The sequence below is a fragment of the Ursus americanus genome, chromosome 35 (genome assembly GCF_024610735.1).
Source record: "Ursus americanus isolate L20-20 chromosome 35, mUrsAme1.1.p, whole genome shotgun sequence".
Lineage (NCBI taxonomy): Eukaryota > Metazoa > Chordata > Mammalia > Carnivora > Ursidae > Ursus > Ursus americanus.
The window spans coordinates 4,074,317-4,095,423 of record NC_142161.1 but is presented as its reverse complement, the minus strand read 5'-3'; the positions used below and the strand labels follow the sequence as shown (position 1 = coordinate 4,095,423).

The 21,107-nt window shown below is 44.7% G+C and overlaps 1 gene segment (V, D, J or C); it reads right to left on the bottom strand.

Annotated features, from left to right (window-relative positions):
• Positions 1-21,107, bottom strand: part of LOC123801729 (T cell receptor delta constant-like) — a 178,073-nt gene that overhangs the window by 8,407 nt on the left and 148,559 nt on the right. The window contains 1 exon segment of the C gene segment in view: positions 6,957-7,005. Coding sequence covers positions 6,957-7,005 — 49 coding nt within the window.

Sequence of the window (21,107 nt, the reverse complement as noted above, 5' to 3'; positions counted from 1 at the left end):
TGGTGCAAAAGATTGGAGCCTACCCAAAATGTCGTAATGATCACAGATGACCACCATTTGCATAAGAACCTTGCTCCTTACGGGTGCCTGGTGTTTATACTACTTCAGCAAACATTATTGTACCAAACTCCATGAGGTTATTATTAGATCCTTCTTACAGATGAGGTCACTGAAGCTAAGTTGGTTAAGATAGTGAGTGGCTGGGCTGGCCCTTACTCCCAGGTCTCCAGACTCTAGTTTCCATGCATTGAACCAGCGTAATAGATGATAGGACTGCAAGGAGCCTCAGCAGTCACTTGTCAAAACCTCTGTGATGCCACAAGCATTAATTAATGGATGCATAGGGACAGTTTTGACGCCTTTCCCAATATCTTTAAAAAAATCAAATCACAGAGGGGCGCCTGGGTGGCACAGCGGTTAAGCGTCTGCCTTCAGCTCAGGTCATGATCCCAGGGTGATCCCTGCTCAGCAGGGAATCTGCTTCTCCCTCTGCCCCTCCCCCTGACGCGAGCTCTCTCTCTCTTTCTCTCTCTCTCAAATACATAATAGAATCTTAAAAAAATATCAAATCACAGAATTCCTACTGGGTCATAAGACACTCACGGCATTGGAATTCCTTGCTTTTCCTACTAAATCCTCCTTAAGAATTGGTCTGGATGATAATCAGACTCATCATGTGCTAAAGCTGGACGACACCGTGGAAATCTCCGGCTTACTAGAGGGAAACTAAAGTTCGGTGAAGCCAAGTCATATAGCTCGTCAGTCAGAGAGAAGGACTGGAGCTTGGTCTTTGAATTCTCGGTCTGACATGCTCGTCGTCACACCCCTCATTTACTAGGTGTATTTAGTACGGGTCTGGTTATGACCTGGGTCTGTAAACGGTCACTGCACAGGTGGTAAGTTGGTGATCGAAAGTCAGTCAGGTGGAGAGAAGACAACATGTAGTCTCCAGGAAAGAAAGTGGGTCAAGAGGACCACTGCAGCGCACACCGCATTCTGGACCTTATCGGAGACTCCGTCCCTGGTCCTGAAAACATCCCTTGCTAAATTACATGCTGGCAAGGGTTTCCCAAGCTGGCGACTTGGGAAAATATTTAACAAAGATAATTGCTAAACATGGTGGTCATAAGAAGGAAAAATGTGTCACTTACGTGGTTCTACCCCTAGATAGGTTCCTTTGCCAAAGATCAGGGATTAGCTGTGCTGCAGACGGCACAGCTGGTAGGCCTCATCTGAAAATCGCCTTGCTTTCTCTTTACGGCAACCACGGTACCAGTTGCCAACTCATGTGATGGCTATTGGATGGTATTTCTGTCTCATTTGGACTAAGCTCTGCTCTTCAGTCTTGGGGGCTATCCTTCAGGACCAAAGCAGGACCAAATAGGAGTCCGAGCCTTTGCCATGTTACAGTCTGAAGTTGTGCTCTGAGTGAGAGAGAATGAGTTTGTGCACTGAATGAGAGAGACTGGAAAGGAAATTCTTAGTTTGATCCAGAGAGAAGAAAGATAGAACGTTGGTCATAGAGTTAACGGGTCCCAGCCTTTGGGCTGCACTTCGGTGGGACAAAGATATAGTGACTTATGTACCCCACTCATTCCTCATTTTAGGGGAATTCCATTTCATATCCGGTCAGAGCTTTGGTCATTGTCAAGCATTGTGCAACAGCTAGACTTCTTAGTATAAAATAGAATTAGAGTCTTCAGTGCATTTTAATAACATATTCATGAATATCACATTATAGCAAGGTTTCATGATCTGCTCATACTTAAAAATGACAGTTAAATTAGCCTCTGTCATATGTAAAAATCAGTGTCTATGAGATTGCCTGTGTCACTTATAAAAACCAGGGAGAGAATATACATTTTCAGACCCGTTTATAGCCCCGAAAGGCCTGCAGATCATACTTTGAGAATCACTAAAATGGAAAGTGGGTCTCGGTAGTAGAAAGATGTCAGAAGACCTGAAATCTAGTTGAACTCTGTTCCTCACTGGGTGTATAATCTTAGCCAATTTCAGGGAGCCTCATTTGCCTCCTTTATAAAATGAGGGCAATATCTTCTGCATTGGGGGTTCCTAAGATGAAATGAAAGCGTGTATGTAAAGCACTCTAAACTAGAAACTTGGTGGAATGATTGGAGCGTTCGTTAATGTGAGACTCAGAGAAAACACATTTTACTTGAAGTAAGGGGTGTAATTTCCCTAAACACAGAGCTTCCCAGGGGCAGCGTGGTAGGAAGGTCACTGAGAGAGAACAGAGTCTTATTTCTTTGGAATTTAAGATGAAACTGCTCACTTCTTAGGGCTGTGGGTGAGGCCAGGAATCCACGCTTCTGTCTCCCCTGGTCTTTTCTCGAGGTCAGGTGTGACCTCCATTGCATTCTCCAATCTTCCCTTTCCAGTCCCCACACTGGAGTCCTTACAGTGGCCCCCGAGCCGCGCCGTCCCCCGGCCTATTACCAACCTGACCTCATTTTCAAATTCTCTCCCGGTCACTTCCACTTCCCTCCCGCCACACGGGCCTCCTCACTCTCCACGCGCTCCGGGCAGCACGGCGTCCCCCCCGCCTGGAGCTGCTCTTCCTCCAGATACCTGCACGGAGCTCACGCTGTCACCCCCTCAGGTCTCTGCTCAAATGTCGCCTTTCCAGTGAGGCCTTCTGTGTGAGTCCTCTGTTAAAAACTGCACACCACTCCCTCTGCTCGTCTTCTGCATTCCCTTCCCTGCTTTGTTTTCCTTCACGGGGCTTATTACCACCCAAATACTATATATTTTATTTATTTATTTGGTTTACCATCTGTCTTTTGCCATTAGAGCGAAAGCTTCAACAAGGCAGGAATTTTTGTCTGCTCTGCTCATGCTGACTCATTCAGCAGCGAGACGCGTGCCCGGCAGACAGGGACGGGGACTTGTCACGGGTTGGGGAGCTAGGACTTGGCCTTGCCTCTGCAGGTTCCTAGTTGGCTTTTGTTTCTGTTTCTTTGCCTTATGCCACAACTGATTATCCTTTCATTCATTCATTCATTCAACAGACATTTATTTATGACTTCACTGTGTTGGGGATACAGTGAGGAACAGGTCAGAGTCCTTGCCATCAGGGAGCAAGGGAGACAGACAGTGAATGAACATCAGAAGTTTCAGGTGGAGAGAGGGGTGTAGAAATAAAGCAGGGGAAGGGGACTACAGGGAGTGGTTGGGGAAGGCGTCACTAGAAGTGACATTGAATAAAGACCTGGAGAAGGAGAGGCAGAGAGCTTTGTGCATCCCTGGGAGAAAATGGTACCAGGCGAAGGCACTGTAGGCCCCAGGCTCCATTCTGAAACTGGTGGTTGCCAGAGGGGAGGTCATGGGGGAGGGGCAACGTGGGGGGAGGGGAGCGGGAAATACAGGCTTCCAGTTGCAGAATGAATAAGCCCTAGCATAGGATAAAGGCACAGCAGAGGGAATAGAGTCAGTGATTTTATAATAATGTTGTGCAGGGACAGATGGCGGCCGTGCTTGTGGTGAGCGTAGCATAATGTATAAACTTGTTGAATCACTATGTCGTACACCTGACACTAATGTAACATCGTGTGTCAGCTACACTCAAATAAAAAAAAGGACTCCGTGCTGGGAGATGTTCATCTCGCGTGAGAGGGAATGCCAACGATGGGAATGAGAATGTCGTCTCTTGGAATTTTAGAAGCGTATTGATGAGCCTGGGACTCTCTGGGCTCCTTTTTCTCAGGATGATAATGTGAGCACTGTTTGGATCTTTCTGAGTAGAGGGACCCTGGAGTCCAGGGGCGTAGGGTGAGGAATGGGCCTCGCCTGGAGAAGAGCTCTTTGGGTAACTGGTTGTGGTACGGCGGCGGCAGGAGTGCTTTCTTGGTGAAGGACGGCGGTGGGGGTGGTGGTTGGAAGGGAAACAGCCTAACGGTAGCTTCAGTCTCCGCTGGCGGCTTGGAAAGGAGCCCAGTAGAGGAGGAGGGGGAGGCTGGGCCAGGCAAGAAAAGCCTCCACGTGGGCCTCGAACTGCAGTGTCCACAGAAAAGAAAAGCTCTTAAGTGCACAGATGCTGGAGTCAGACAGATGATACACATTTTGACTCTGCTAAGCTCTGTGACCTTGGAGAAGCCACTTTCCATCTGTAAATAGGCAGGTCACAGTTCCACGTGGTCATTGTGAGAAGGGCATAAAACGACATTCATTCATAAAGTGCCTCGTCCGGTGGCCCGATGCACAGTGGACACCCAGAAAGTGGTAGTTGATATCGTGATGCCATATCATAATACATATTATTCTGAGTGTATCTCATGACCCACTTTCACCAAGAGGCTCCTGATGACCGTGCATCTTTTCTAAGCTCCTATCGTTGTCACGGTCACTAGCACACGTTTACATTGTGGCTCTTTATTCCGTGCTCTTTTGTCCTGTTCCCTGGTTCTGGTTTATGCAGTTAAGTGGCATCCCCAGGCTTTCTCTATCCGGAGGGCTAAAGGGTCGATGGATTTGGGGCTGTGGGGTTGTGTAGACCTGTTGTTAGCTTTGTGCCACCCAGGAACCCTGCGGGTAAGGACTCGAAAGGAGCACCCAAGGAAAAGGAGGCTTCAAAAGGAAGTAGACTTCTGAGAAAATAAAGGCACGGGGTTCGCAGTGAGGCCTCGTCAATGCAATATTAGTTGGCTAAAAAAGAAAGCACCATTCAGAGATATTCTTGATCCTTCTCTCTCTGGGTGCCCCTTATCTTTTCATTTCAAAGATTGATGGAATGTACCAGCTCAGTGTTTCTCAAACTTCAATTAATCATATCTCTGGTTTTTTTTTTTTTTTTTTGGTGGTCACATCCACCTGTCATATAATTCGCCTAATAATTTTCTTTAAATTGACTCAGTTCTTAACTTAAAAGAGAATTAAAAGGAAACTTCAGGTCACATGGGTTTGACAACCTAGTTGTTACTATTTTGATGGCCATTAAAAGATAACACAATTAAAATGAAAAGAAAGTCTCTGTACCATATAAAACCATGGGTTGTGTGTCTAGGCTTAGGAAAGCACTGGATCATAGCTCAGGAAACAGAAGGACTTCATTTATTAGGAAGAATGTGGTGAACAAAGGGAGACTAGGGAAATCAGTCACTAACTTCACAGGGAATGCGGATAAACCATTATTTTAGTGAGAAATCTTAAAGCCAATGAGGTGTAGGGGCAAGGGCCTGAACTAGTCGAATCTGCGAAATTTTGCTATGATTTTTTTTTTTTAATCGGAATTTCTCTGCTCTGACTGTGCTAACACAGCTTTGGATCTCTATCTGTTTCTGGATGCAAAGCCCTACCCTGCTTCTCCCCATAGTGTGTGTGGTCTGGGAAAGCCCAGCCTGCATTCCTTCCTTTTTATTATTATTATTTTTTAAAGATTTATTTGTTTATTTTTAGAGAGAGAGGAGAGAGACAGAGAACATGCAAGCGCCGGGGGTGGGGGTGGGGGCGGCAGAACGAGAAAGAGAATCCTGAAGCAGACTCCGCACTGACCATGGAGCCCGACGTGGGGCTCGATCCCAGGACCCTGAGGTCATGACCTGAGCTGAAATCCAGAGTTGGCCGCTTCACCGACCAAGCCACTCAGGCTCCCCTTGCACCCCTTCTTTTCCCTTCCTCTGCCCTCAGTGGTCTGCCCCCTGCCCATCATCCACCCAGGCATTCTCTGAGAGGAGCCCACCCCATCACATTCTCCCTCCGCACCTCTCTGGAACCTACTTTCACCTTGGAAAGCACAAGCTGAATGTGGCCTGTCACTTTTCCAGCAGCCGCCTCAGCAGATTTGGGACCACTGACCCCACTGTGAGGCTTCCCTAGGTCCTTTGGAATGGGGTTTTATTTGTTCTTTACATTTGCTGGCTTAATATTAATACCCACTATCTAACTGGAAGCTACGGCCAAATGGAGACTGCCTTTTTTTTTTTTTTTAAAGCAAGACACGGTTGGATTCAAATGTCACTGAAATGACATGAAAAGATGCCTTCTGTGTCAAAGTTCCTTTGACAACTGCAGCCCTGATTCTTTTATGACAGTTAATTAGCGAGTGACTCAGGACCCTCTTAGTGAGGAAGTCCTTATGGAATTACCCCTGCCCATGTCCCATGGGCTTTAAAGCATTTCTTCGTTGGAAGTATTACACATTCACTTTGTTCTGCTTGGAATCTGGTCTCACTGGGAACCCAGAATGTTCCCGCTTCCTCACTAGTAACCTAGCTTCCATTTGCAACTCAAACACTTAGAAGCAGATGTCTGGTTCCTTTTTTTCTGAAGAGAAATGTAGCAACACCAGCGACCATCCTCTGGCCTTAACCCCTACTGCCAGCTCTCTCGCTCTCTCTCTCTCTCTCACCTTAAAGAAGGCCAGAATTATTTATATCTGGAGAACTTTGATAGAATCCCAGACTCAGATCAACCTTTTTCGTGATCAGTTCTCTCCTGGGGGAGTTAAGCCAATGACTCTGGTCTCTCCAGCCTGAACTGAATCCCACAGATTAGGCAGAATTTTCTGTTTCTCCAGAGCTGTGTGGGTTCTTTCACAGCCCGGACTCTATGTTTTGCTTTTTATTTTTTTTGCAAGATTTTATTTATTTGAGAGAGATAGAGAGAGAGGGAGAGCGAGCAAGCACGAGCAGAGGCAGAGGGAGAAGCTGAGCAAGGAGCCTGACGTGGGGCTCAATCCCAGGACCCTGGGATCATGGCCTGAGCTGAAGGCAGACGCTTAACCGCCTGAGCCAGCCCCGTGCCCCCAGACTCGATTTTTCTTACAGACAAACCTCTCCTCCCAACTCCTAGCGAGGCAACTAACCATAGTTCACATCTTCCCGACAGTCCTTGACACTATTTTGATGCTGTTACCACCCATCACCTTTCCTGATATTTCTGCCCCTTCAAATGGAGAAGCCTCTAAACTCAAAAAAAAAACAGACAAACGAGTTACTTACGTGCTTCCACAGTCAGGCGGGTCCCTTTTCCAAAGAAGAGCTTGTTTGTGTCACAGCGATTGAGGCCATTCCAAAAACCTCAGCAGCCCTCCTCGGGAGCTCCTCTTCCTATTAGCTTTGGGGCTGGAACGTCTTTAGGGCTCAGCTCTTAGAAAGATGGCCCTCATTGCTTATTCAACTGGTTTATGATGATTTAATCAATTGCGGGGGGGTTGCTTTGGGGAGGTTGTTGACTGAGGAGCAGGCAGGAGCTCGTATTCCTACAGTGAACATTTCTAGTATAGTATGCTTCCCGATGTTCTCTGAATTGTTACTTTCTCTTGTTTTCGATTGCTCTCACTCCTAGACCCATGCCTAACTCTCATGCTTGGAAAACCGGCATTACCAAGAAGATGGATCTTGGATTCATGACTATTCCAGAGTCAAGGCTTCACATCCCCCAGTGCTGCTTTCAGGACAGACAGCGCCTGGCATAACAAGGGGTGACTGCGCGGTGTGGAGCCCTGATGAGGTGCTGGCGACTTACGGTACAGTCAGCTTTAGAATGAACAACTACGGCAGGCGATTGCCTAAAAACAAATCAATCTCTCTTTGAATTTGTCTTCCCGAACTGCAAAGCCAAGCACACAGGCGAATCTCTTTAGGGACTTGGGTTCCGAAATTCCATATGAGATGGCTCATATAACTCTTACCATAGAAGCAGCATGACCCAGGACAATAGTAGTTTCTAAAGAGACACCTTTTTGTATTCCCCACACACATGGTTGTAGGAGCAGGTCGAAACGCCCGTTTCCTCCAAGGGAGTGAGAGGCCAGCGGTTGGGGGTCACTTCTCCTGGTCCGACCAACTTCCTGGTGTCCTTCCTGAGGCCCCTGAGCAAAAAGGGGTGACTTCCTGTTGTGTTCATCCCCTGGGGCTTGGTAGCCAGGCCGAGGGTTTCCCAGGGAAATGCTCTGCAGTTTTTGTACGGGTCTCTGTGGCTTCTGTAATGCTGTGTGTATACCCCCAATCACAGTGCTACAGAGCTTTACAAAAACCTCCCCTGCTTTCACTCTGTGCGGCCTCTGAGCACCTGGGGCCTGATGTTTTCTCCAAGACCAGCGCCTGTGAGACAAAAGGGTTTTTTTTTTATAATAATTTTTTATTCTATTATGTTAGTCACCATACAGTACATCCCTCGTTTTTGATGTAAAATTCCATGATTCATTACTTGCATATAATACCCAGTGCACCATGCAATACGTGCCCTCCTTACTACCCATCACCAGTCTATCCCATTCCCCCACCGCCCTCCCCTCTGAAGCCCTCAGTTTGTTTCCCAGAGTCCATAGTCTCTCGTGGTTCATTCCCCCTTCTGTTTACCCCCCCTTTCTTCTTCCCTTTCTTCTTCTACCGATCTTCCTACTTCTTATGTTCCATAAATGAGTGAAACCATATGAGATGAAAGGGTTTTGGCCCGGTTGCTGCTGTCTGAGGCTTTTCTGCCTTGTTGGCCAGATCTGCCCTGGAGTTTGTGACTGGAATGGTCATTCAGAAGTCATCACGTCCGTTCCCATCTGTGCTTTCTGGCCAGTCCTCTCAGATGGTTTCCCATAGAGGAGTTTGTCAGATTTCTGGATGTCTCAAGTGGATTCTGTGTGCTGTGGGTTGGGCAGAAAAACATCTGTGGTCCGTGTCATTTCTCCCTCGACCTGCTAAGCCTCTGATTCACCTCTACCTGCCCCACTTTACACCTGAATAGTGGTACACAGTTTGCAAAGGGCTGTCATGTAAATTTAAAATTTCATCCTCTCCATTGACTCCCCGGTTGCTAAATCCAGGGCCAGTAGCCCATATGGTGCTTTGTGTGATGTCGAAAAGGAAACCGTGCTGGGCAAATGCAGAGGCAGCCCCACGGGTTCAAGCTTGGCGAACAGATGGCACCTTTGTGTGCTTTACAAAAGCCGTCCCTTTCTCCAGCTGATGCAACACTGTGCCAAGGCCTTGGCTGGGCTGGCAGAGCGCGAGCTGAATTTTAGCCCTGCTTGTCCCCTCAGCTGAGCCCACTTGCTCAAGGCATGGCCCATACAACAAGACACGGCCCAGTTCAGTGGATGCTCGTTATTTATATTCTTGTCTGACCGCCGGTTTTTGACAAGTTATTCCCTTGTCAAAAACTCCTGGGGCGCCTGGGTGGCTCAGTCGCTAAGCGTCTGCCTTTGGCTCAGGGGGTGATCCCGGCATTCTGGGATCGAGCCCCACATCAGGCTCCTCCGCTATGAGCCTGCTTCTTCCTCTCCCGCTTCCCCTGCTTGTGTTCCCTCTCTCGCGGGCTGTCTCTCTCTCTGTCAAATACTTAAATAAAATCTTTAAAAACAAAACGAAACAAAACAAAACGAAAAAACCAAAACTCCTTGGGAGCCTTCCACACACTGGTCCCAGTTTGCCTATGATCTCTGTGAAAACAAAGCGACATTATTAAATGACAACCATTTAAGGAGAGTGTGCATTTTGCTGCTATTGCTATCAAAAAGGACCAAGATTGTAAAAAGGTTTATCTTCACACTCTCTCTAGAAGATCTTAGGCAGATCCGTGGCTTGACTAAGTCATCACAATTTTACTTACAATCTGTGTGATAACTCCTTCCCACCCTACAAACAACTGCACTCCTGTCCCATAAATGCCAAGCAACTTCATCTCCATTTACAGTCTAACATTCTTTTGTTGAAAAACCAAACAAAACCAAACAAACCCCCAAAACCAAAGAGCAAATAGGAAAAAAGGAAAAGAAGAAATGTTATGCTCTCAGTATTAATGTAATGGGATGGCTTTGGGCAGAAAGCAAGGAAATGTGGGTGTCGTGGGGAGGGCCAGATGAGAATAAGGAATTACAACCTGAACTCTTGAGTAGAACTGGTTTTAGGTGCTAGGGTTTGAAATAGCAGGAGGTGGGCGGTTACTGTGTTGGATCATGAATTACGGTGCTGGTTAACCCCCGTGAGACTCACTGCCCCCTTCCTAGTGCTGCTGTAAAGCTTTCCCAAGCAGCCATTAGAAACTGGTTTGAATAGAACTAGTTATAGGAGACAAAAAGTTGGGGATGAAAAAGTAGCTGAATGCTGGAGTAATACCAAAGCTTAAACCAGGCAACCTTATGGGTCTGGGGCAATGAATCTTACAATCCCCTGGCTGTGGCAGAGAGATCTGGGGTGATGAATGCTGATGAGAATGTGCCTATTGTGGCTTCCAACTCTTCACTTCCTCCCTGCAGCAGGCGTGTGTGCCCACGTACTTTGCCCCGTGACTTTGCGCGGCCTACTACAAGCAGAGCTTACACCCCACTCTATTGACTTTGGGGCTTGGCCATGCTTGGGCTGATAGAACATGGGTGGAAGTAACAGTGTGTGAGTCCAAGCTGAGGCTCCAAGAGCCATCCTGTCATGGATATTCACCAGCACTCCTACACCTCCTCCTTCGGAGATGAGAAGAGTATGCGCCAGGCAGTCACTGCTGCTTCAGCCAGGGTCCTAGAATGAAGACATGCAGAAAAGAGCTGAATCCAGCCCACGTCTTGAAGCCAAGTCCAGCTGGACTGCAGAACAGTGAGCAAAAGCAATATATGTTTGTCATTGTAAGCAACTGACGATTCGGGATGGTTACCCATCATAATCGCAGCGGAAATAGCTCATTAATACAGATGCTAAGCCTCGGGGCGATCTCGAATATGAAATCACATGCTTGAAATGACTGATAGCTCCCCATTATCTTCAAGATAAAGTGATATGGACCACAGGCTTTTGTCTACCGACCAGGCCTACATCTCGAACTTCGCTCTTGCTCCCTGGAACTCAGCTGCCCTGAACTACTTGCTTCCCGAAAGCTCCATGTTCTTTCATACCTCTTTGCCTTGGCCATGTGATTGCTTTTGCCTGAAGAGCCCTTCCCTTCTTCGATTTCCCGGTTTGGACCTTAACATCCTTCCTTAGATCCTATGTATTTTCTGGTCTTTGCTTTGCTGGTGAATTCCCTGATAGCAGAAGACCACACTGTATTGGATACCCATCTTTTCCCTCCTGCAACAGAAGTGTGCAGAAGAGAGTTCATGAAAACCATTCTTCTCTCTTTTGCATTAGGTGGAGACCCTTGCGAGAAGGGATTTGTCTGGTTCATCTCTGTATATTCTGTGCCAGCTCAGTGCCTGCCTCAGTGAGTGCTCAGTATTACGTGTCTTCTGAATCCACTCTAAGGATGAGATATCTCATGTTCAGAGAGGATAAGTGAGGAAGTGACACGGCCATGGCCAGAACCCACATGTTGCCAACTCTGAGTCCCCTGCTGTCTCGCTGGCACCAGGCTGCCCTAGGGAACACTTGTTACACTTGCGTAGGGGAGCATAGTGACGTTGGTTGTAAGCAAATTGATTTTTAACATTAGCCTGAGCTAAGCATCATCAGGAAGAGAAATTTGTTGTGATTTGCTGCACGCCATGAAATACATTCTCAAGTCACATAGGAATGAGTTTCACCTGGTCTACATTCAAATCACATTCTTTTCCACTAATGGGAGTAATCAAGGATCACTTGTGTCTCTGGAGAGGAAGGCTGGAGTGTCATAGCTGGGGGAGACCTCCTCGATCATATATTCACTTCCTTGGGTGTTCAGATGAAAGAGTCTAGAAAGGTGCAGAGAGCTTTCACAACTTCGCCAAGACCAGTTTCAAAGACGCATACAAGAAATCAAGTACCCTGGTTCATCGTCCAGTGTTATTTTTTGGCACAGTATGCAAATACCCAGTCTTTTTTGGTTTTTATTTTGGCATTTATCATTTAAAAGTGTTTCTGGCATTTATCATTTGAAAGTGTCTCAGTCCCATAGCTGATCTCCTTCCCTGAAGCGGCCAGAGACTGGTCTGGACAACCCGTCATTTTCTTTTTCTCTGGGGTGTTACAGTGTCGTATGAGACGCTCTTCTGTGGGAAAGGGGAGAAGCAGACACAGAGTTGGTGTATCCTAAAGTTCAGCTCTTCCTGGAAGGACTGGGCCATGTTCTCAGTGCTGGTCAACCTCATTCTCGGGGTTGGGGTGGGGGGGGGAGGGCCGTGTGTGACAGAGGAAACAGAAACTGTGTGAAAACTGGGCTTCCATGGTATTGCCCAGTCCCGGCTAAGACCTGGCCCCATGCTCAGAGACTCCAAGCACTTTGAGAAAACTCATGGGATACCAAGGCAAAAATGAAGTAGGGGTTGGTCAGGGGCATCCTCCATGTTGGAAATATTTGGAACTGTGGACTTTGAACTAACTTTATTTATGTCCACCCCCAGCTCCCGGTATATTGACATGTGTGCTGAGGGTTATAGACAAACTGCTGTTGAAGATACTTTATATCCCATACAGGAAGGAACAGCTAGAAAACATGCGGGAGTGTAGACCGAAGGAAGGGAGATACTGGGGGTGTTTGATCACATTCGAGTATCTGTCAGGGCAGAGCTGGCTTATTAGAAGGCAGCTGGATTCTCAGGTGTACTTAGGCATTCCATCTACTGCAATATGCTGGTTTGCTTAAAAAATATGAGAAAACTCTGGCCTTACATGGATATGTAGTTTGAAAAGAGATGTTAGTTGCTGTGTGGAATCTGAAACCATATTAACGAACTTCTCATATTCTGTTAGATTAAAATCCATTGGTCTAGCTTGCATTTCGGATGAAACTTTCGCCCAGGCATGGTTTTGTAACCTTATCCATTGGTCCTTTGGGAAATAACTGGTTCACGGATTTAGGCAACTTCCACATGTTGACACATTTCATTTTACCATATCACACTATCACAGTTGTTAATATCACCATCAGTATGTTTAAATCAGAAAAGTATTTAAACATTGGGGGCCATTCATCTCATGGTGGCGGATACAACTTTTCCGAAACTCTACCTTTTGCTGAAAGCTTGGATTTTTATCATTAGCAATGACTTTCAGTTGTTTTTCTTGATGTGGCAGGCTCAGTTCATTCATTTTCAAGAAGATGCCTGCCAAATACTCAAGTCTGAATAACCGTAGTGTATCTGTCGGTTATTTTTTCAAGCGAAAGTGATGCTTCATGGAAAAAGTGTTCAGCTTGCAATTCAACCAATTGCACAAATGTTTTCCCTTGAGATAACGATCATAATTTAGAATACAGCAGAAGTATTCGTCCCTCTTTTGTCACAGGATGCTAAAAAGACATCTATGCAAGAAGTGAGATTTAATAAAATTAATAGTTTTTACAGTTTTGTCAATGTTATAGACTGAACTGTGTGCACCTTCCTCCCCCCATTCATAGGTTGAAGTCCTCTTTCCCAGTACCTCAGAATGTGACTGTATCTAGAGATAGGGTTTTAAAGGATATGATTAAATTAAAATGAGGCCATTTGCATTAGGTTAGGATGGGTCCGTAGGGTGGCTTCCTTATAGGAAGAGGAAATTCGGACACACAAAGAGGAGAGACAGCAGGGCTGTGCATGCACAGAGGAAAGACCTTGTGAGCACACGGCGAGAAGGTGGCCATCTACAAGCCAAGGGAAGAGGCCTCCAGAGGAACCAGCTCTGTGGGCACCTTGATCTTGGACTTTCAGCCTCAGAACTACGAAAAAATAGATTTCTGTTGTTGAAATCTTATATGGTATGAGGTATTTTATTATGCCAGCCCTGGAAAACTAATACAGTCAATAATACTTCAAAGTGACATTGGCTTTTGTCCCCCCTGCAATTATATGGTGGTTACGACCACAATGATGACTAATATAGGATTGATGCCCCTGCTTGGATCCATGCTAAGGGGCCAGCTGTTTCACCTGTCGTTGTTTTTGCACCACCAGGGCAAATAGCGACACAATGAAAAAGGCAAGTCATGTTTTGGTATTACCGTGAAAATAGTTCTGATGTCATGGACTCCTTGACGAGGTCCTGGGCACCCTAGAGGTCCATGGCCTGTACTTTGGGAGCTACTCACTGTTCTACATCTATGTTTGTGCCGCCAAAGCTGCAGTGGCAGCTGGAAGGTCCGAGCTTTCTCCGTGGCTCCAGCGTCTCGACTTGTTTGCTAGTGATTAGCAGATCAATTGTAGCAGACGCTTCGACTAATCAATGAATCTGACCATCACGATGGTCAGAAGCCGTTGTGAGCAGCAAGCTCGAGTTCTGTAAAAACGATAGCGGTGACTCAGATACTTTGGTTGGGTTCTCTAGAATCAAGGACCGTGGATCTGTAGGTCATCGGCCACTGGTTTCTTCTTCGTGACGGTACTCTGGGGATCAGATGCTGGATCCAGGATGATGGTGCTTTGGTGACAGTGGGAGGGCTCAGCGATGGCGTAGAGTCTGACTACATTGCCTTCAGTACCCAGTCAACATTTCTGTGGCCGTACTTCAGACTTTCCGTTAAAATAACGTGTACTTATTTAACCGGCCGGTGGTTGGGACGGTAACTTGAGTGTTTGGCAAAACCATAAAGAGAAGGAATAGAGCAACATGGCTTGCAAGGTTAATGGGTCAAATAATACACTTAGCAACTGGACAGAAATGAAAAGAGGAAAGGCTTTTGAACAGAGTCATATAAGGCCCCAAGTATGGATAAATCTAGGCAAGTTGCCCTCTTTTAGGGAAACCTGACATACCCTGACTTTTGTCTGAACCTTTTCTTACCACCTCCAGGATGCGCACCCAACTGAAGGAGAAGCAAACTTGAGAACCAATTGGTTGGGGTTCGCTGGTACATCCGTAGAAGCCGGGGAATGCCCCTCCCCCAAAAGGAAGACTCGGTCTTGAGCTATTATCATTATCTCCGATCTAGAAAGGCAGTGACTTTTTAAAAAAAGATTTACTTGTTTATTTGAGAGAGACACAGAGAGAGAAAGAGAGCGCAGGGGAAAGGGGTAGAGGGAGATGGAGAGAGAATCTCAGACTCCCCACTGAGCACAGAGGCCAACACGGGCGTAATCCCACAGCCCCGAGATCATGACCTGAGCTGAAATCAGGAGTTGGATGGCCAAGCCACTGAGGCACCCAGGCTCCCCAAGGCAGTGATTTTTTTTTTTAAAGAATTCATTTATTTAGTTGACAGAGAAAGAGACAGCCAGCGAGAGAGGGAACACAGCAGGGGGAGTGGGAGAGGAAGAAGCAGGCTCCCAGCTGAAGAGCCCGATGTGGGGCTCGATCCCATAACGCCGGGGTCACGCCCTGAGCCGAAGGCAGACGCCCAACCGCTGTGCCACCCAGGCTCCCCCAAGGCAGTGATTTTTGATTCCTCACCTGTGCCTGTGTCTTGAATAAGAATAATCCAAAATGTGCAACTTCACCATTAAGTGGTTTTCTTATTTTACCTATGTGGTCAGCGACAGAGTTCTTTGTTGTCTTAAAAATATGTCATATGAATATACCATTTTAATTCATTCAAATGCCTCCAGCTTCAGGGAGTTCTTTGAGCAGAGCAGTATTCTTTAAGAAGGTATGCTAATTATCTAGGATAAGAAACATACTGCTTTTCACTTTTTCCCTATTTAAACTTGTTACAGACTTCTTGATCACTTGGAAACAAAAACTTTAAAAAACATTTTATTATAAAGCTTTTGAAATATACAAAAAAAGATTAATAGAAGCAATATCTATAGACTCAATCACCTAGATTAACAGTGGTTAGTGTTGGGGCGCCTGGGTGGCACAGCGGTTAAGCGTCTGCCTTCGGCTCAGGGAGTGATCCCGGCGTTATGGGATCGAGCCCCACATCAGGCTTCTCCGCTATGAGCCTGCTTCTTCCTCTCCCACTCCCCCTGCTTGTGTTCCCTCTCTCACTGGCTGTCTCTATCTCTGTCAAATAAATAAATAAAATCTTTAAAAAACAAAACAAAACAAAAAAAAAAACAGTGGTTAGTGTTTGTCATATTTGCTATTTAGTTTGGTCAAGTATTCAAAAATAAATTATGAGCATCATGACAATTTATTTTTTAAAAAGATTTATTTATTTATTTATTTATTTATTTATTTATTTATGTATCTATCTATTTAGAGAGCATTTGAGAGGGGGAGGGGGAAAGGGAAAGGGAGAGAGAGAATCTCAAGCAGGCTCCACGTTGAGCATGGAGCCCGACTCAGGACTCAATCTCACGACCCTGAGATCATGACCTGAGCCAAAATCAAGATGTTTCACCGACTGAGCCACCTAAGTGGCCCCCAAGACAATTCATTCTTAAACATTTCAGGATGCCTTAAAAAAAAGTATTTTCCTGCGTAACTATAATACCACTTCTCACCTGACAAAGTTAACAATTCCCTAAAACCATTTAATAGCCTGTCCATGATCAAATTTTCCCAATCCTTACCCAAATGTCTTTTACAGGTGTTTTTTAAAAATAATTATCCAGTTAAAGATTATGCATTTCAGTTGGCGTTAAATCTTTTAAGTTAATTTAATATGTGAAGTCCTCCTTCCACTGCTTTCCTTTCACTGTGCTTTTTGTTTTTTTCCTTCTCATAACATTGATTATTGAAGGGACGGGGCCTCTGTCCTGTAGAACACCTCACTTTCACGATTTGTCTCGTTGTTTCTTTGTGGAATCCTTTAACTTGTTCTTCTAGCTCCCTTGTCTCCTTTTCGAACGTGACCCTTCAGAAGGCTAGGTTAGGTTTAGTGTATTTACTGATTTGGGGCAGGACCACTGCGTGGCGAGGCCGTGTCTTGCCTATCGCTTCCTGTCAAGATGGACATAATGACTGAATGAGGTTAAGATCGATCCCTAGGATAAGACGGTGACAGAAAAATCTATCTTTTGTAAAGTTACATAGTCCCATTGCAGCCAGCAAGTAATCTGAGACTTTAAAGTGTTTTAGAACTTTTTTTTGGTTTGAAATATTTTTTTCTGCGTGATTTCTTGCGTGAAGCACGAGCCTCATCCTAATTCTTTTTTCCGTGGCTGTGAATGCCTCCAGTCTGCCATACCAGAAAGAAACGTTAAAGCATCACTATATGCTGAAAAATTAATATCTAAAAGAATTTGCTCTTTAAGAAAATAAGTAAAAGCAAGAATTTCATCTAAGTGGTACCTCGGTGAATTGTTTATATTCCCCGAAAATGGGCTCTTCTGATTTTATTTTGATTGAGTTGATGTATTCTATCCTTTAAGCCATAAGCTTCGTTATTTTGCACCACCTGAGAGGAAGCCTGGGTATAATTTTATTCCCCTATGCATTGCTTTTGCTCTTCTAGACAGAAAAAGAGCAATTGGACTTGGTGTGCTAACTGGTGGTTGTAATCCCAGGGTGAAGAGATTAATCCCTATGTTCTTGGATCAAACATATGCAGGGTCAAGAGAAGAGTGAAGGAGAGTCCAGGACTCGTAAGCTCTCAGATCTATGGTATTAACATTGACTGATCCTCCGAAGTGAACAGAAATATTGCTTAGTTCCCAGGAAATATCTTTCAAAAACACACAGTTTAAGTGGGCAGGGATACATTGTGCCTTTGCTTGGCGATGAGGAAACTGCTTGGCGGTTTTCCGTCATGGAAGGAGATTCCTTGACTCTGAAACAGTATTCCCAGTTGTGCTAGATCTTTCACTATCTTCAAAGACCAGCTCAGGATTCATCTCCAAGAGCATTTCCCAGCTAACTCTACCTGCAAAATTTCCCCTGCCACCATCTGTTCCCCTGCCACCATCTGTGACTTTCCGATAATTCAGGTTTTATTCATGAAGAGTCCATATTCTCCATCACATCACTGGACCGTTTGTCCAGGATGGCCTGATAGCGACCTTCTTGCCATCTCTACTCCTTCATTCCAGAGTTTTCTCCTTTGAACAAGACACACGAACCGGTAGGATTTGGGGATTTGGTGTCAGAGTTTCATCTTGTGGATCCCCTTCTGGTTATTTAAAAAAAAAAAAAAAGGAGTCTAGAAGCATGTCATATTCCAATGAGATGAAATTCAGTTCACAACAATCGCTTTCTGAGCACTTGTTTTGTTTTGTACTAGGCACTGAGTTCTTTGAAGGGGGAACTTTCATAAATTAGACAGACATGGGTGCACCCAGCTTCATCACTTACGAGCGTACGACCCAGCAGCCAGGCTCATGGCCATCGTTACTTCCGTTCTCTTTATTTTCCCCACAATATTCTCTTTTACCCTGCCATAAGGATATTTAATAAATGTTAAAATGTGTGGTTGGGATTCTTTATTACTGATGACTTTGGTGATTCTTGCCCACATTCCGGAACACTTACAGTAGGTGATATGGAGTAAATCCCTCAAGAGGGGAGTCAGGGGGCAAGGGAGCAATAAAGCTCATATATCAGCTTCTACCGGAAAAACTCAGAGGATGCCTCCCGATGCTGAGATGTACATAGGGGATTACAACGGGGTGTTTTTGAATAAAGGCTTAATGCACTTCAACCTCTGTGGTAGCCCGTCACGGTGAAACACAGCAATACAAAAACTCTCTTCTTCCTTTCTCCCTGTTCTTGGCACTTTGCCACCCGCAATAGAAATTTCCTTTCACCAGTGCTGTTATTGTGGTTAATTGCTGTAAAACTCAGAGGCACAGAATTATTATAGTCACAAAAACCAGTGAGTAAAATACTAAGAACCTAGAAAAAAATGAACAAAGGACAAACTTTGAAAGATGTTTTAACCTTCGAGTAATAGAAAATGCAAATAAAGCATTAACACACCATTTTTTTTTCTGACGGATATTTAAACAATTTTGTTAGAAAAGGTCATGTTCCCAATGCTGGCAAGATGTTGGTAATGATATAAATTGTTATTTTTTATTGGAAGCCAATTATTTCATATCAAGAGGGTGAAAATATGTCCACTAGTTTGAGGAAATATTTCCACTTGGAGGAATTCACTGTGGGAAAATGCTATGTATGTTTGAATATAAAGTGAGGTTTATTTATTTATTTTTATTTTATTTATTTATATATTTTTTAAAGATTTTATTTACTTATTTGACAGAGAGAGACAGCCAGCGAGAGAGGGAGCACAAGCAGGGGGAGTGGGAGAGGAAGAAGCAGACTCCCAGTGGAGGAGTCCGATGCGGGACTCGATCCCAGGACTCCAGGATCACGCCCTGAGCTGAAGGCAGACACTTAACGACTGAGCCACCCAGGCGCCCCTAAAGTGAGGTTTATTATCCTCAGAGAAGAGAGAGTCCCTTATATTTGATTCCTTACAACAATTATAAAAGGCGGTATTATGATGCTTTTACACAATTTTATTTTGTACGGCTGAGTACAGTTCAGAGAGGACACATTAACCTGAAACGATTTCAGTCAATGCTAGTTGTGGCTACTTACAAAACTCAACAGCTGAGATTAGCGAAAAAGGTGAGTGAGTAATTTAACAAGGATTTAGTAATTCTTCTTTTTTTTTTTTTTAAGATTTTATTTATTTGACAGAGAGAGACAGCCAGCGAGAGAGGGAACACAAGCAGGAGGAGTGGGAGAGGAAGAAGCAGGCTCCCAGCGGAGGAGCCTGATGTGGGGCTCGATCCCAGAACGTCGGGATCACGCCCTGAGCCAAAGGCAGACGCTTAACGACTGCGCCACTGAGGCGCCCCTAGTAATTATTCTTGAGAGTGTGCCTGTGAAACTCCAGGTGTTCAATATTGGTTAAATGTCTATTATTACAGAGTCTTTTAAAGTAAATGTTTTGTCGCTTACAGGATAAATGGCAAAACAACAGTTGTAGTGTTTTGTGAAGAGGTATCATGGTTCAAAAATGTTTCAGTGATAGTTTCATATATGGATTCATAATGTGCTGTAATTCAAACAGCTTAGACACAAGTGGGGTTGATATACTCTGGAAAAATGTTTGAAGATTGAAAGAAGCAGCTCTACTGAGGACAAATACATCGATTTGAGATGCTTGTGAAGAATTTGAATAACATTTTTGAGTTATAAGGACGGAGAAAAGCAGTATTTCAAAAATGAATATGCTATTTCATATAATATGTGATTTTAAATATGTACATGTAACTAAATTAAAACATTAAACATCTTAAACTAGAATTTGACAATTTCAGCTACAACCCTAAGGGTTTATATACCCAAGTTGGCTAAAAACCTTTATTTTGGGGGCGCCTGGGTGGCTCAGTCGTTAAGCGTCTGCCTTCGGCTCAGGGCATGATCCCGGCGTTCTGGGATCGAGCCCCACATCAGGCTCTTCTGCTATGAGCCTGCTTCTTCCTCTCGCACTCCCCCTGCTTGTGTTCCCTCTCTCGCTGGCTGTCTCTCTATGTCAAATTAATAAATAAAATCTCAAAAAAAAACCCCACCTTTATTTTGAATCTTCTAAATGAGGAAAATGGAGACTACTTCAGATTTACATATAAAAAACCTTTTAACATATATTTTCCCTCATATACATATATGCTAATTTAAAATAATGAGAAAGTTATGTACAGATGCGGTCATCACAGCATTTTAATGTAGTTGCCCTCTACATTCTCAATCATAAGAGAACTGATTAAGTAAACCATAGTATGTTCCTAGACACAATATTAATGTAGTTCACTAAAAATGCTAATTAGGAAAAGGATCTAATAACATAAAGAATTGATTACATAATGTTAAAAAAGATACAGATGTGTATACGGAGTATGATTACTTTTACAGAGTAATAACCTATATGTTGAAAGAGAAAACTGGGAAGGGATCTGCAGTAATGGCTGCGGTTGCTTTTTGATGGTGGTCCTGATTTTCTTTCAACATAGACTTCTGCCAGGAACCCTAGGGAGGAAAAGGAGCTCATGTCATTGAGTTCTAACCCAACCAGATTGTAAACAACCTTCTCAGGGTAGGCATCCATCTGAACCCACTCTCTGACCAGGGTGTTTGTTTCCCTGCTGAATGGTTGTCGACTGTTACAAAGCTGTTCCCCCTATTGACATCTATCTGTATTTTTCCTCTTCGCCCCAATTCTGCGCTCTGCTGCATGCTTTTCTGCGTTGGGCGGGTTGATGTTCTCTGTGTGCTCTAGCTGGTTCTCTTCTCAGACATATGGAAAGGGACGTGCCTGCTCTGGGAGATTCAAGACTCTCCTTGAATGATCCACACTAACCCTCCCAACGGAGAACAAACTTCCATCTTTCATTTTGGGCAGTGTTCCTAAGTTTTGCAAATTTCACCCTGGTTGTCTTACAGCTA